General features: G+C 45.1%; 1 protein-coding gene across 1 annotated transcript in view; it reads right to left on the minus strand.

The window, feature by feature from the left end:
- Nucleotides 1-17,309, minus strand: part of ROS1 (ROS proto-oncogene 1, receptor tyrosine kinase) — a 335,661-nt gene that overhangs the window by 229,834 nt on the left and 88,518 nt on the right. The window contains exons 17-18 of the mRNA XM_088481008.1: nucleotides 15,224-15,387; nucleotides 13,234-13,399 (exon numbers count right to left, since the gene is read on the minus strand). Of these exons, the coding sequence (XP_088337134.1) occupies nucleotides 13,234-13,399; nucleotides 15,224-15,387 (330 nt within the window). The remainder of the gene's footprint in view (nucleotides 1-13,233; nucleotides 13,400-15,223; nucleotides 15,388-17,309) is intronic.

Here is a 17,309-nt window from a genome sequence, read left to right on the forward strand (position 1 = left end):
GGAGGCCATAGTCGGGCACATTATCTGCACCTATCATAGGGCTGGTGCAAGTTTCAATGGTGGCATCTAAAGATGCATAAGACATGAATGCGTTTGTACTTTGTAGACACTGACATTGAATGAATCAGTTCTTGCACATTCAGATGCACATATGTACACCAGGGAAGGGCATTGTAGTGGCATTAGCATTAAGTTGCAGAAGACGTAAGGATGGCCGTAACTGCGTCCAACTTAGAAATACAGAATCAGACCTTATGAGGAGGGAGTATCCCACCCCCCTCCCAGACCCCACCCTCTCAACTGGCCCATCCCTATTAGAGCTGCTACCATTCATTTTCTAGGCTGTTTTTCCATTCGTGTACAAAAGACTATGATATAGATAGATATATATATATATATATATATATATATATATAATTTTTTTCTTTCTTAATTTCGTAGCACTGGAGGTGTTTTTAATCTATCATAACTACATAATTGCACTATATTTACACTATCTTGCTCTTTAAATATATCATGACAGAGTTCTGTATGTAAACAACGGTGCATCATTTTGCATGTTAGGTGTGTTGTTTGCATAACCATAAGTCAAGTTTTACATTTGTTGGGGCGGGGGCACTAATATTTATTTTGCCTCCGGGCAACTGGGGTGAAGTTACGCCACTGTGCAAGAGTGAGTGTAGAGCGACTCCAATTCCCAGTGCTTCAGCCTGCTATTATTGCAGCACAGGCGGTGTAATGGTTAGTATTACTGCCTCCCAGCACTGAGGTCATGAGTTCGATTCCCAGCACAGCCCTACCTGTGCAGAGTTTGTATATTCTCCCTGTGCTTGCGTGGGTTTCCTCCGGGTACTCCGGTTTCCTCCCACACTCCAAAAATATACTGGTAGGTTAACTGGCTCTCAACACAAATTAACCCGAGTGTGTATGTGTGTGCGCATGTGATAGGGAATATAGATTGTAAGCTCCACTGGGGCAGGGACTGATGTGAATGGCCAAATATTCTCTGTTAGCGCTGCGGAATATGTGTGCGCTATATAAATAACTGGTAATAAATAAATAAAATAATTGTGTTAGCAGTGCGGTGTGCATAGAATGACGAGAGAGGCAATATTTCCTATCCTGTACCCATTCTACTCACACTTCCAGTCACACTGTTTTTGAGATCACTACAAAAGAAAACACTAATGAATGTTTACACACTGCTCACTTTTGTGCACTCAGTGGGCATGGTGACTGGTATACAGAAGTGGTTAAACAGGAGAGATTTGAAGCCAAGGGCCTACTTTTGTAAAAGCATTTCAGGAAGATTGTGAAAGCAACACCTATGAGCACGGCGGTAAAGTGGGCGTTTACTGCTACATCTGAGAGGCGTGTCATAAAACTGATTCACATCCAAATGTAAATGAGCCCCAAAGCAGTTAGTAAGATCTACTTGTAAATGAAAACAGACTGATATTTTTCAGAAAATTTATGTAGCCATAGGGATCATTGTGCCTTATATCAATGCAGGGAAATGATACTAATGATCCCATTTGAATGTATAGATCTGTGTTTTTTTTATATTACTGCTTCATAATGGGGGTGAGGTGCAATTAGGGAGATTGCTATCCTCTTCAGGGAGAGTTGGCAAGTATGTCCTACAGTTGATCCTAAGACCAGATTCTCATCTTGTCCCATTAAGGGCCCCATTTATTAATGATTACTTTTGCAACGTGATCAAGGCATGACAGTACCGCCCATGATCGCATTGCAAAATGCAAAATGCAAGCATAGCTGCCGGATGTATCATCCGGGTCTTGCAGGGACACGGGCTCCGAAAGGAGCCCATCCCTGCGATGTTTCCGTAGAGCTGCCGGTGAGTGCAGAGGCTGTTGCGCATGCGCAGTCCCGCGGACTGCACATGCACAGCCGCTATAACCGGAGAGGCTTCCGGCGGTTCCCTCCTACGGCTAATTATGCACAGTGTAGACCATAGGCTACAGTGGCTAACGCCATCTTCAGATGGGGCCAATATCGGGATTGCAGATATTGGTAAATTTGGCAGCATCACATCCCCCATAGAAATCTATGGGGGAGGCGGCTGCCAGCGGTAATGGAGGGATCACAGCAGGTATTGGAGATACCTGCTGCGGTCCCTCCTTAATACATATGGGGGATACTCAATATTTGAGGTAAACCCCCGAAACTGTGTGTTTTCGGGGATTATACCTCAAATATACTTTGATAAATGGTCCCCGGTGTGAACAACTACAAATGTAACCAGTGGCGGGCTGGGCCAGGGGGCAGGGTGCCATGTGCCCCCGGGGCCGCAGCGTCATACGGGCCGTGGGCCGTCTGTGTCACTGTGACACAGACTGCACCGCGTGTGTAGCGCTGACCGGACGGAGTCCGGTCAGCGCTACACAGCACAAACACACAGCCGCCGGAGCCGGCAGCTGTGTGTTTGCTGTAATCAGGAGCCGCTGAGAGTCTGTCAGACTCTCATCGGCTGCTGCTGCTCCCACTGCGGGAGCCATCTTCCGGCTCCCGCAGTGGGTAATGGGAGAGACATCATGAGTAATGACGTCTCTCCCATGCAAAGCGGCCGGAGGAGCTGTTAGCGGCGGGACCAGGAGCGGGAGTTTCAGGTAAGTGATTTTTTTTTTTTTTAATTAAGTCTCTCTCTACTGGGGGGGGACTACTGGGGGAACTACCAGGGGGGGGATTACTATGGGGGCATTACCAGGGGGGGATTACTACTGGGGGCGCTACCAGGGGGGTGGATTACTACTGGGGGCACTACAAGGGGGGGGACTACTACTTATGGGGGCACTACAAGGGGGGGACTACTACTACTGGGGGAACTACAAGGGGGGACTATTACTACTGGGGGCACTACAAGGGGGGGCTACTACTGGGGGCACTACAAGGGGGGGACTACTATTACTGGGGGCACTACAAAGGGGGGGGACTACTACTACTGGGGGCCCTACAAAGGGGGGGGACTACTACTACTGGGGGCACTACAAAGGGGGGACTACTACTACTGGGGGCACTACAAGGGGGGGACTACTACTACTGGGGGCACTACAAGGGGGGGGACTACTACTACTGGGGGCACTACAAGGGGGGCTACTACTGGGGGCACTACAAGGGGGTACTACTACTACTGGGGGCACTACAAGGGGGGACTACTACTAGGGGCACTACAAGGGGAGGGGACTACTACTAGGGGCACTGCTTAGGGGGGAGGGGACTACTACTGAGGGCACTGCATCGAGGGACCACTGCTGGGGGCTCTATATAAAGGGAAATACTGGGGGTACTGCATAGGGGGGAGACTACAACTGGGGCCACTATTTAAGGGGCATTGCATAAGGGTTACCACTATTGGGGGCACTGCATGGGGGGTGGACTGCTACTGGGGGCACTATATAAGGGGCACTGCATAGGGGGTACCACTACTGGGGGCACTATATAAGGGGCTTACTACTGTGGGCACAAGGGGCACTGCACAGGGGGTCCACTACTGGGGGCACTGTATAAGGGGCACTGCATAGGGGAGGATCACTACTGGGGGCACTACTGGAGGCCTGCATAAGGGTGTTCTCTCCTGTGGCACACAGGGGCACTGCATATGGGCACTACGACAGGGGGCTGCCCCTAATCTTTATTTTTACCTTACATTAATCCCATATGGACCCGCCTCCTCCATGAAACATTTGGGGGGGGGCGCCGTAGCACGCACGTTCTTCGGGCACCCTGGCTACACGCTACTCCTCTGCCAGGGCCGCCTGCATGCATTTGCCCCCCAGGCTAAAAGTTGCCAGCCAGCCCCTGAATGTAACAGACTTTACTGCAGTAAGCAGCATATCACAAAACTTTCTGTGATTAACTTGCATGCCCTCAGTGGTCACAGCTAATACGTTCATAGATCACTCATACAATACTCATACAATCTCTAACACTGATGCAAAGCTTATTGCTCAGAGACAGAATTACCACCATCTAGCCTAGGTTGCCTGCACTACATGTACTGTATTTGTCTGTTTTTGTGCCTGCAATTAGTCTCATCAGGTAGCACCTCCCATTATTTATATATATATATATATATATATATATATATACATATATATATATATATATATATATATATATATTAGGGGTGTGCACCGGCCACGTTTCGTGTTTTGTGTTTTGGCTTTGGATCTGGATCTTTCTTCGTGTTTTGGATCTGGATTGGTTTTGCCAAAACCACCCTTCCGTGTTTTGGGTTCTGGGTTTTGTGTTTTGGATCTGTATTTTTAAAATCACAGAATTTGTAGGTTTTTCTGCTCCTATGCTATTATTAACCTCAATAACCTTAATTTCCACTCATTTCCAGTCTATTCTGAACACCTCACAATAGTGTTTTTATGTCCAAAAGGTTGCACCGAGGTAGCTGGATGACTATGCTAAGCGACACGAGTGGGCGGCACAAACACATGACCCATCTAGGCGTGATACTGCAGTGGCAGACAGGATGGCAGTTTGAAAAACTAGGCCCCAAACTGTACATAATGCAAAGAAAAAAAAGAGGTGCAAGATGGAATTGTCCTTGGGCCCTCCCACCCACCCTTATGTTGTATAAACAGGACATGCACACTTTAACAAACCAATCATTTCGGCGCCAGGGTCTGCCACACAACTGTGGCTGAAATGATTGGTTCGTTTGGGCCCCCACAAAACAAGCTGGCAATTAATCTGTCCCTGCACAAACTGGCTCTATGGAGGCAAGATGTCATCCTCATCCTCCTCATCCACCGATTCCTCACCCTCTTCAGTGTGTACATCCTCATCCTCACAAAGTATTAACTCGTCCCCACTGCAATCCACCACCACAGGTCCCTCTGTACGTTCTGGAGGCTGGTCTCCCTGGAAGAGCTGATAATTCATTTTGATGAACATCATCTTCTCCACATTCTGTGGAAGCAACCTCCTACGCCTTTCGCTGACAAGGTTCCCGGCTGCACTAAACACTCTTTCGGAGTACACACTGGAGGGGGGGCAACTCAGGTAAAATAGAGCCAGTTTGTACAGGGGCCTCCAAATTGCCTCTCTTTCCTGCCAGTACAGGTATGGACTGTCTGACATGCCTACTTGGATGCTGTCACCGATGTAATCCTCCACCATTCTGTCAATGGTGACAGTATCATATGCAGTGACAGTAGACATGTCAGAAATTGTTGCCAGGTCCTTCAGTCCGGACCAGATGTCCAAACTTGGTGCTGCCTGCCCTGCATCACCGCCAGCGGGTTGCTTAGGATACCTAAGTTTTTTCCTGGCAGCCCCAGTTGCGGGAGAAAATGAAGGAGCTGTTGACGTGTCACGTTCCGCTTCAGCTGACAGTGTGTTCACCAGCAGGTCTTTGCACCTCTGCAGGCTTATGTCGGCCGGAAAGAGAGACACCACATAGGCTTTAAACCTAGGATCGAGCACGGTGGCCAAAATGTAGTGGTCTGATTTCAACAGATTGACCACCCTGGAATCCTGGCAAAGCGAATGAAGGGCTTCATCCACAAGTCCCATATGCCGAGCGGAATTGCTCCGTCTTAGCTCCTCCTTCACTTTCTCCAGCTGCTTCTGCAAAAGCCTGATGAGGGGAATGACCTGACTCAAGCTGGCAGTGTCTGAACTGACTTCACATGTGGCAAGTTCAAAGGGCTGGAGAACCTTGCACAATACGGAAATCATTCTCCACTGTGCTTGAGTCAGGTGCATACCCCCTCCTTTGCCTATGTCATAGGTGGATGTATAGGCTTGAATGGCCTTTTGCTGCTCCTCCATCCTCTGAAGCATATAGAGGGTTGAGTTCCACCGCGTCACAACCTCTTGCTTCAGGTGATGGCAGGGCAGGTTCAAGAGTGTTTGCTGGCGCTCCAGTCTTCGGCACGCAGTCGCTGAATGGCGAAAGTGGCCAGAAATTTTTCGGGCCACCCAAAGCGTCTCCTGCACGCCCCTGTCGCTTTTCAGAAAATTCTGCACCACCAAGTTTATTGTGTGAGCAAAACATGGGACGTGCTGGAATTTGCCCAGATGTAATGCCCGCACAATATTGGTGGCATTGTCAGATATCACAAATCGTGAATCGTGTCGGCGGTGTGCCTCTTACTGAAACCGGTGATACACAGCGTAGCCTGCCTTGGAACGAGCTGGCGTTTCTGAGATGCTGCGACTGGTGACGCTGCTGCTGTTGCTGCGTAAGGTGATACATCTACCCAGTGGGCTGTCACAGTCATATAGTCCTTAGTCTGCCCTGTTCCACTTGTCCACATGTCCGTGGTTAAGTGGACATTGGGTACAACGGCATTTTTCAGGACACTGAGGACACTTTTTCTGACGTTTCTGTACAGTCTCGGTATTGCCTGCCTAGTGAAGTGGAATCTAGACGGGATTTGGAACCGGGGACACACTACCTCCATCAATTGTCTAAATCTCACTGCACTAATGGCGGATACCGGACGCACGTCTAACACCAACATAGCAGTCAAGGCCTCAGTTATACGTTTTGCTTCAGGATGACTGCTGTCGTACTTCATCCTCCTCGCTAAGGACTGTTGGAGGGTCCATTGTTTAGTAAAAGTAGTGGTGTTCCTACTTCCTCTCTGGGATGATGAACGAATCCCAGCAGCAGCAACAGCAGCAGCGCCAGCAGGAGGCGTAGCAATGCAGGATCCTCCGGAGGAATCCGGGATAGGAGAGTCAGTCATGCCAGTGACATGGCCTGCAGGACTACTTCCGATCCTGACTAAGGAGGAAATTGATGAGGAGGGAGTTGACGGTGTGGTTTGCAGGCACTTGGATACAACAGGACAACGGGATTTAGGTGTCCCTGGACTGCTTACGGTCTTAGCCAAAGTTTGTGAACTTGACAGTAACTTATTATGAACGCGCTGCAGGTGCCGTATAAGGGAGGATGTTCCTAGGTGGTTAACGTCCCTACCCCTACTTATTCCACCTTTACATAAGGTACATATGGCAAGACAGTTGTTGTCCGGATTTGGATAGAAATATTGCCAGACCAAAGAGGTGGAATGTTTGGTCTTCTGCCCAGGCATGACCGTGATGGGCTTTTTCATCCCACGGACAACAACTGTCTCCCCCGGAGCCTGATTTAAACAAACCACATCACCATCAGAATCCTCCTCGCCAACTTCCTCCTCAGCGCCAGCTACACCAGTATCCTCATCCTGTTGTACTTCAACAGTGACATCTTCAATTTGCATATCAGCAAGTGGACTGTGGGTGCTCCTTTCAGCACTTGCAGGGGGCGTGCAAATGGTGGAAAGAGCCACCTCTTCCCGTCCAGTGCTGGGAAGGTCAGGCATCGCAACCACCACCACACTTGGACACTCCTTGGGGATTTGTGATATCTTCTTAGAAAGCACAGTTCTTCGCTGTGCTTTTGCCAGCTTAACTCTTTTGATTTTTTTAGTGGGAGGAGGGCTTCCATCGTCATGTGAAGCTGAACCACTAGTCATGAACATACTAGGGATCGACCTTAGCCGTTCCTTGCCACTCCGTGTCGTAAATGGCATATTGGCAAGTTTACGTTTCTCTTCAGCTGATTTAAATGTTTTTTTCAAGGTCATTTTCCTGAACTTTGTCATTTGGGATTGTATGTGCCCTCTATTATGACATTGGGCATCGGCCTTGGCAAACGACGTTGATGGCATGTTATCGTCTATGTCATGACTAGTGGCAGCAGCTTCAGCACTAGGAGGAAGTGGTTCTTGATCTTTTTCTATTTTATTTTTATCGGAGAAAGTTTGGTCCTCCATTTATGTTATATCGATTTGATATATATAAGTGCGGCTAAACACAGAAAATATTTTTTTATTTTTGCTGGAGAGTAGTGCACTTTGTGGGTTACACCAGCCTTTAAGAAATGAGCCAGCCGGCTCTTTACTTATGGGACACAGGCGCACGCTTGGCGCTGCTCCTTTGTTGATGCACGTGCGGCTACTGCGCACACAATTCACAAACACAGAAAATAATTTTTTTTTTGGTTTGGACTGGAGTGTACTTTGGGGGTTACAGCACCCTTTAATGGTCAAGCCAGCCGGCCCTTTACTTATGACACAGGCGCACGCTTGGCACTACTTTGTTGATGCACGTGCGGCTACTGCGCACACAATTCACAAACACAGAAAATAATTTTTTTTTTGGTTTGGACTGGAGTGTACTTTGGGGGTTACAGCACCCTTTAACGGTCAAGCCAGCCGGCCCTTTACTTATGACACAGGCGCACGCTTGGCACTACTTTGTTGATGCACGTGCGGCTACTGCGCACACAATTCACAAACACAGAAAATAATTTTTTTTTTGGTTTGGACTGGAGTGTACTTTGGGGGTTACAGCACCCTTTAACGGTCAAGCCAGCCGGCCCTTTACTTATGACACAGGCGCACGCTTGGCACTACTTTGTTGATGCACGTGCGGCTACTGCGCACACAATTCACAAACACAAAAAATTATTTTTTTTTTGGTTTGGACTGGAGTGTACTTTGGGGGTTACAGCACCCTTTAACGGTCAAGCCAGCCGGCCCTTTACTTATGACACAGGCGCACGCTTGGCACTACTTTGTTGATGCACGTGCGGCTACTGCGCACACAATTCACAAACACAGAAAATTATTTTTTTTTTGGTTTGGAGTGTACTTTGGGGGTTACAGCACCCTTTAATGGTCAAGCCAGCCGGCCCTTTACTTATGACACAGGCGCACGCTTGGCACTACTTTGTTGATGCACGTGCGGCTACTGCGCACACAATTCACAAACACAGAAAATAATTTTTTTATTGGTTTGGACTGGAGTGTACTTTGGGGGTTACAGCACCCTTTAACGGTCAAGCCAGCCGGCCCTTTACTTATGACACAGACGCACGCTTGGCACTACTTTGTTGATGCACGTGCGGCTACTGCGCACACAATTCACAAACACAGAAAATTATAATTTTTTTGGTTTGGAGTGTACTTTGGGGGTTACAGCACCCTTTAACGGTCAAGCCAGCTGGCCCTTTACTTATGACACAGGCGCACGCTTGGCACTACTTTGTTGATGCACGTGCGGCTACTGCGCACACAATTCACAAACACAGAAAATAATTTTTTTTTTGGTTTGGACTGGAGTGTACTTTGGGGGTTACAGCACCCTTTAACGGTCAAGCCAGCTGGCCCTTTACTTATGACACAGGCGCACGCTTGGCACTACTTTGTTGATGCACGTGCGGCTACTGCGCACACAATTCACAAACACAGAAAATATATTTTTTTTTGGTTTGGACTGGAGTGTACTTTGGGGGTTACAGCACCCTTTAACGGTCAAGCCAGCCGGCCCTTTACTTATGACACAGACGCACGCTTGGCACTACTTTGTTGATGCACGTGCGGCTACTGCGCACACAATTCACAAACACAGAAAATTATAATTTTTTTGGTTTGGAGTGTACTTTGGGGGTTACAGCACCCTTTAACGGTCAAGCCAGCTGGCCCTTTACTTATGACACAGGCGCACGCTTGGCACTACTTTGTTGATGCACGTGCGGCTACTGCGCACACAATTCACAAACACAGAAAATAATTTTTTTTTTGGTTTGGACTGGAGTGTACTTTGGGGGTTACAGCACCCTTTAACGGTCAAGCCAGCTGGCCCTTTACTTATGACACAGGCGCACGCTTGGCACTACTTTGTTGATGCACGTGCGGCTACTGCGCACACAATTCACAAACACAGAAAATATTTTTTTTTTTGGTTTGGACTGGAGTGTACTTTGGGGGTTACAGCACCCTTTAACGGTCAAGCCAGCCGGCCCTTTACTTATGACACAGGCGCACGCTTGGCACTACTTTGTTGATGCACGTGCGGCTACTGCGCACACAATTCACAAACACAGAAAATTATTTTTTTTTTGGTTTGGACTGGAGTGTACTTTGGGGGTTACAGCACCCTTTAACGGTCAAGCCAGCCGGCCCTTTACTTATGACACAGGCGCACGCTTGGCACTACTTTGTTGATGCACGTGCGGCTACTGCGCACACAATTCACAAACACAGAAAATAATTTTTTTTTTGGTTTGGACTGGAGTGTACTTTGGGGGTTACAGCACCCTTTAACGGTCAAGCCAGCCGGCCCTTTACTTATGACACAGGCGCACGCTTGGCACTACTTTGTTGATGCACGTGCGGCTACTGCGCACACAATTCACAAACACAAAAAATATTTTTTTGGGGGGTTTGGACTGGAGTGTACTTTGGGGGTTACAGCACCCTTTAACGGTCAAGCCAGCCGGCCCTTTACTTATGACACAGGCGCACGCTTGGCACTACTTTGTTGATGCACGTGAGGCTACTGCGCACACAATTCACAAACACAGAAAATATATAATTTTTTTAGCACTTGGGGGAAGCACCCCTGATGGACAGAGCACCCCCTGGACAACACTACAGCACCCCTTTAGGACTGGGACACTGCACAGGACTTTGGAGTGGACACAGCCCCTATGGAGAACTGACTGCACAACACAGTCCACCCAGCCCCTATGGACTTTGAAGTAGTGGACACAGCCCCTATTAACAACAGCAGCACAGCACAACACAGCCAGCCCCTATGGACTTTGAAGTAGTGGACAACAGCAGCACAGCGCAGCACAACACTACTCTGCACTACACTACACTACACTACACAGCCCAGCCAGCCCTAACTCCCACCCTCCCTCTTCACTTTCCACAGCCGAGTGAGAAAATGGCACCGACGCGGGTACCTTATATAGGATCCAAAACCCGCGAGACTCGGAAGGCGGGATGATGACGTTTTGCCTTGATTTCAGATCCGAGTCAGGCGGGAAAAGTCGAGCCTGACTCGGATCTGCCTCGGATCGGGGGGGCTCGGGGGGGTTCGGATTTCAGAAATCCGAACCCGCTCACCCCTAATATATATATATATATATATATATATATATATTCAGGGTGTGCAGTCCAGAAATCTTTAGCATATACTCCATTTAATGTGCTTAATTGCACAGCTGAGGGGAAGGAGACGCCCTCAGTCTGGATTAGCACCCCTACCTTATTGGTTTACAAGCATGGAGTCTGGTAATGAATATGCACACTAGTTGGGGCGTGGGTCCCCCTGGATTGGCTTTGTTGATCTGTTTCAGGGCACCGCATTATAACACATTTTTCTTTTAACACATTTTAACCCTTCACTGTTTGTTTATTATATATGTACCTCCCTTTTTATTTTCATTCTTTATATGCAGCAGTAGCTGCTCCTAACTATCTCTTTCACACTGCACTTTTCTTACTATGGCGGTGCCCTGGGGCGGCTAGGCTGGGCTAGTTTGGGAGTGTCCTGCGCTCTGGATTTGAATTGTAGTATGTTAGGGACCTACCCTACAGAGGTTACCTGGATATGGTGGGTAGGCCCCTAATCTTGGCCAAGATTATGCTAAAGACCGCTATTGATTGCAAAATTTTATTGCATTTATATATTATTAATAATTTGGAGTTGTGCACCTGAGATTTGTCTGTTTTTGTCCCTGCAATTAGTCTCATCAGGTAGCACCTCCCATTATATATATATATTCAGGGTGTGCAGTCCAGAAATCTTTCCCATTTACTGTATCCTGTCAGTGGACTCCTCTCAGCTGTCACCTACATCTAGTAGGTTGTAGTGTATTGTATTGTGGCTAACAATTGGTTACTGACACTATAGTTAATGCACACCCCACATTGACAATTTTGCAATTAGCCTTCTTGGCCATTGCGCTGCTAGGAATGAAGTAGTTTCATATTCTAAAATATGGCAGAAGAGCTGCATGGTGACATCATTATGTGGCACACTATTTTATCATATAATACCCTATTTGTCCTGCATTTCTTTAGATGCCCTGATATTTAGGAAAAGTGTTTTTATTTTTTTATATTTTTTAAACACATCTTTACACTAAAATAGTATGCATGTTTGTTTTCCTTTCTCCAATTCTTAGTAATACTGGAATCATTCATCAACTCTACTGAATTGTCTTAAGTATCACCTATTGCAGAGGTTCCCAATCACGGTCCTCAAGGCTCCCCAACAGTTCAGGTTTTAGAGATATCCATGGTGGAGCACAGGTGATTTAATTAGTACCTCAGTCAATTTGATTTAACCTGCTGTGCTCAACCATGGATATCTCTAAAACCTGAACTGTTGGGGAGCCTTGAGGACAGTGATTGGGAACCTCTGACCTATTGTCAATATTCCAGTCACTCTTAAATGTGTAACTGAACCTGCCATCATTACAGAACCTTTAGTTGACAGTTGTAAAGCAGATTTTGTTTATTTACATCAATGGGCGGAATTCAATTCTTTTCATCCCCTATCGCGCCCGACGGAGCTATTCTATTCTTGCTCCTGTCGGGCGCGAACAGCTGCCAAGCGCTACATTTCAGCTCGCAGCCCCTGGGGGATGAGAGCTGAAATGTGCGAAAAATTACATGTTTGGGCGCCCAAACATCACTTTTCGCGATCGCGCCCAGCACTTTGGTCGGGTTTAGCTGCTTTACGTGGCTAAACCTGACCTCTATGGGTGCGATCAGCGTGAAAAGCTGGCACAATTGCATAGCGGCCCGCGATCTCTTGTCACTTTAGACGGGAGATGCGGGCCGCGAAATCAATTGAATTCCGCCCGATGACAGCATTTTTCATTACTAACAACTAAATTTGAAATAATTGTGTCTCATACTTTTGTGAACTTTGAAAAAAAATCAAGGTATTTAGAAATGTGTTTGCTTATGAATAGGTCAACAAATTAATGAGAAATGAGAGGTATATTATAAGTCTAAATGTTCAACAACAATACATTTAATTAATGAATATTCCAGTGTTTTGTTTTGTTTCATAAAAAAGCGTTTTTAGAACAAGTGAAATGTATTAAGATAATCACTCAGCCAATGTAAAAAGCTGAAATACCAAACAATACATTTAATAAACAAAAGCCAGAGAAAAAGTATCCAAGTCAATGCCACCTAACAGCCCTGACATGTGCTGTACAGTAAAACCAAATAATATGCATGTCCTCTGGAAAATAACCAAATATGTACATGGACATGAGCCAGAAATGCATTCTATTCATATGAGGAGATTTTGTATCCATGCAACAGAGTACGTACTTGTATGTAGAAAAAGTACCAAGGCTATTCAATAGTATTGTATAAGTTACCATACTACCTCCTTGTGGCGCTCGAAGAGTTAAATATGTTGTGGACCCTTTTGCCCAGTATGTATAGGGAGTTACAGCAAAATCAAATTCTGTGTATGGTTCCAGTCCTTCTACAGTATAGAATGGATCAGTTAATATTCCTGGTTCAAAACAGATGTCAGAATTTTCTCCGAGCTGAAAAAAACCCCAGATAAAACAAGATAGTTACATGAAATACAAATGTGCTTTTGTGAATCTTCAGATTACATTTCAATAAAAAACAGTATAATATTATACTCTATAATTAGGTAATATTCTATATGACACCAGGTTACAGTTTCCCAAACCAATACATTTTTGGTGTTTGAATATTGTGTGTCTGAATCATCTCATAATTACTTGTGAGATTGCATAAAAAGTGAACTGTGTTATGCTGGGTACACACTGGCCGACATATCGGCCATTCAACTGAACGGTGTTAGAAGATTTGTAGTGGGAGTAAGGATTTCAATAGGGATCTGTCATAAGCCCCAAAATCAATCAGCACCTTAAATGTAATAATAAAGAATGATAGTAATCCAGGTAGAAAAAATCAACATGGCGAACCATGTAGGGTATTTCATACCCCATGCTATGCATCACCATAAATTTACTAATTTAGTACGACAGTAATTCCAACAGTCATGATGTTGATTCAAAATAAAACAAAATAATAAAAAGGGAATAAACGCTTTAATCTTTTAAAACAAACAAACTAAACGTATAAGCCTTCTAGAAAAAACATTTTTGAAAATGATCTTTGGAACACGTGTGAATCACAATCAATTATGAACAAATAGAAATAATTAAAATAAAGTCAACTCAGTCTTAATGAGATCCCTCTTGGCTGATATCAAGGCAGGTGCTGTGCCAGGTGGGGTTTGAAATGCCCACACGCACTTTACGCACATGTACTCACTGCGCTAGTGCCCGCCACACTAAACCGAGGTCACTATGCACACCGGCAACGTTGCAACTCCAGCTAAACAAAATAGCAACTTACGCGCAGTATTTTTAAATAAGTTATAGGAGTTTACATCTTGCTGGGGTATGTCACACCCCACCTAGTTCACCGAAGGTTAAATATATTTTTTGAGTAGCTTTGTGACATTTTCATGCAGACCAAGCAACAGTTTAATCTTAGTTGGCAATCAATTAAAAAGGCATTAATGGTACCTGACCAGAATTTTCATATGTAAAATTATTGATGGCCCATTTTAATAGGCTATAAGCCAACAGCATAGAGCTACAGCAACAATTGCCTACTCTAATAAAATAGGCATACATTAGGGTAAAACTGAAAGGACTTGGTAAAACAAAAAATAGAATATTTAAAAAAATAAAAGTCTGCCAAAATGAATCACATTACAAAAAAGTAGACATTTCATTAATTTCTGTTGTCTTGCCCAAAAGTTTTTTTAAACTAATTACAAACAGGGGAGGACAGAACTGATTACTTCAGGTAAGCAGGACATTTATCAAGTGCCCCTTCACCGCCTCCCACTGCCCCCCTAATCCTCCCCTCTCCCGTGACTCCAGAGCAGGAGGGTGGAGATTTATGTGCTGCTCCGTACAGAGAGCATGGTGCCCTACATTATTATTATTATTAGCATTTATTTATATGGCGCCACAAGTGTTCCGCAGCGCCTTACAAAGTACAAAAACAAATTGTATACAAGTGACTTACAGAACAATACAATACAGGACATGGATAATATATATTGCTACATTAGTGACCATATCACCCAGATAAGCAACAGAGCATAAGCAACCAAGTGTTAGGTGCCCTAGTGGTGAGTAAGAAGTAAATGACACTATAGTAAGGAGAAGCACAAGAGGGTAGATGGCCCTGCTCGTGAGAGCTTACATTCTAAAAACATTCTACATGTCAGTGTACTGTGAGTACTGGGCCGGCGCTGATTACAAAGAGTAAAAGTATCCTCCAATAGGCACATAGAAAATAATATTAGCAATGCGTACCAGCTCATAAAGCACTGTGGACTCCACACAGTAGAATAATGTTCCATATTCTATATTTAATGGCTCTTTCCAAAGAATGATGAAACGTGAATAATTTCCTCTGATTTCAAATGATGAACTAGGAATCATATCTGGTATTACTTCAGGAGTATGTAAGAAATTCCCTGCAATTTAGAGAAATAACAGTTTTACTCCTAGTTTACAAATTTTGCATACACATAGATGTCCACTTTGACATTGTTACTACAAACATACCTCAGGCTTTCATAATAAATAGCAATGCCAGCAAAAATCTATTGCTCACAATGTGACTATACAGTACCATGGTGCCTAGGGATGGACAGTCGTGTAACCAGGGTCTCACTTCTCATGCTCCTACCAATGCTCCCACCAATTCAATAGAAGTGGACTGTTGCTGGACCACACAAAACTGAGAGCTTTGAATGTAACTTCGAGCAGCTGTTTTTTACCTGGAACAATTGTTGACTGCTGTGGCACTACATGATCCAGCATACACTGGCAGTCATTGACTGGAAGGGCGGCTGGTACTTGTGGTTCAACAGGGAACAGCATGCCCTTCCAGGGAATAGTGACCAGTACATGCTGGAACCTTTAATTGCACAATATCAAATAAAAGCAAAAGATTATATATTAATATATATTTTCATATAAAGTTAAATTCATTATTATACTGTACTCACTAAAATCCCTTCTTCACCACTTTAATATCAAATAGAATTATTTTAGTTCTTCATTACTGTATAATATTAAATTGATATACTTTTTTAATCAAATGGCACATTATCATGTCTTTGTCAATGAGATAACATAAAAGTAAGGCAACTGCATCCTGAATTGACCAGAACTCCAATTATTCATTAGCCAAGAAAAGGAGGCTTTTGATTGGCTAAGTGGATGATGGGACTGGTGATCACTCCAGGTCATAGTGTTAGGTGCTAGAAACAATCAGTTGCATACATTTCTTCTCCTACTAGATTAAAAAGACAGAAGAATTTGTCATCAGTTTACCATGGATTCCCAACATGGGGAACTTCCCCTCATGTAAACTTGTTTTAACACATGTGACTGTTTTATTTATTTTATTCTTGGTGTAATGTGCAGGCATCTTAAAGCTATTGGCTCATCGCTGAGGTGGCAAAACCTTCAACTGCAAGGGTCCTAATCTTTTCAATTTCCAATCCCCCAATCCAGGAAAAATCCCAGCACATTTCAGCACAAGGCTGGTAGTATTTAGCAAAGGGATATGTGGTTTTGTCGTACCCTTTCACATAGAGGCCACATCACGGAGCTGACAAGCCTAGGTGGTTTTTTACTGTGACAGGGGGACCCCATGCTTGGGGAAGGTTTTGACTTTGTAGTGGGAACAAGGCTAAGATTGTTCAGTGGGTGAGAGTTTTGCAGAGAGGGCTGTCCAATTATTTACTTATTGCTTCATCATTGAATCCCTCTGTCCCTGCATAAAACTGCAGTGCATTGACGCAGCTTTAGCTAATTCAGCAGATGGCACACAACACAAGCAACACACACTAAGAGCTGCAGGGGAGGTCCCTGCATCTCTTACACACTTCTGAGTCACTCCAATGAGACTCACCAAAAGGGGTCCGATGAGCATTAGCATGAGCTGAGCCCAGTTTGGAGGAGTTAATCAAATGCTTCTCTGACTATCCAGGTAAGCACTGCTGAGAAGCCTCATGGTAGTGATCTTATCTGATGGCATGTGGGAGGATCAAATCACATGTAGGGGCTCTGATGGCATGTGTGGGATCTGCTGGCATGCATGGAGGATCTGATGGCATGTGTAGGAGGGTATTATGGCATGTATAGTGGGGTCTGATGGCATGTGAGTGGAATCTGTTGGCATGTACAGAGGGTCTTATGGCATATGTAAAGGTCATATAAAATAGTGGCTGCTCAGATTAACAAAAAAATGTTCCACAGCACACTGCAAAAGGGGCCCATCTGGGCCCGTGTCAAGGCATCTCTGTACCAGTGGTCTCTAACGATACATGATAATAGCACCCACTTTGGGTATAATTCCATACTGTTAATGCATGTGTAAGGGTGC

This window comes from Taudactylus pleione, unplaced genomic scaffold (genome assembly GCF_031769625.1).
Source record: "Taudactylus pleione unplaced genomic scaffold, aTauple2 ptg000259l, whole genome shotgun sequence".
Classification (NCBI taxonomy): Eukaryota; Metazoa; Chordata; class Amphibia; order Anura; family Myobatrachidae; genus Taudactylus; species Taudactylus pleione.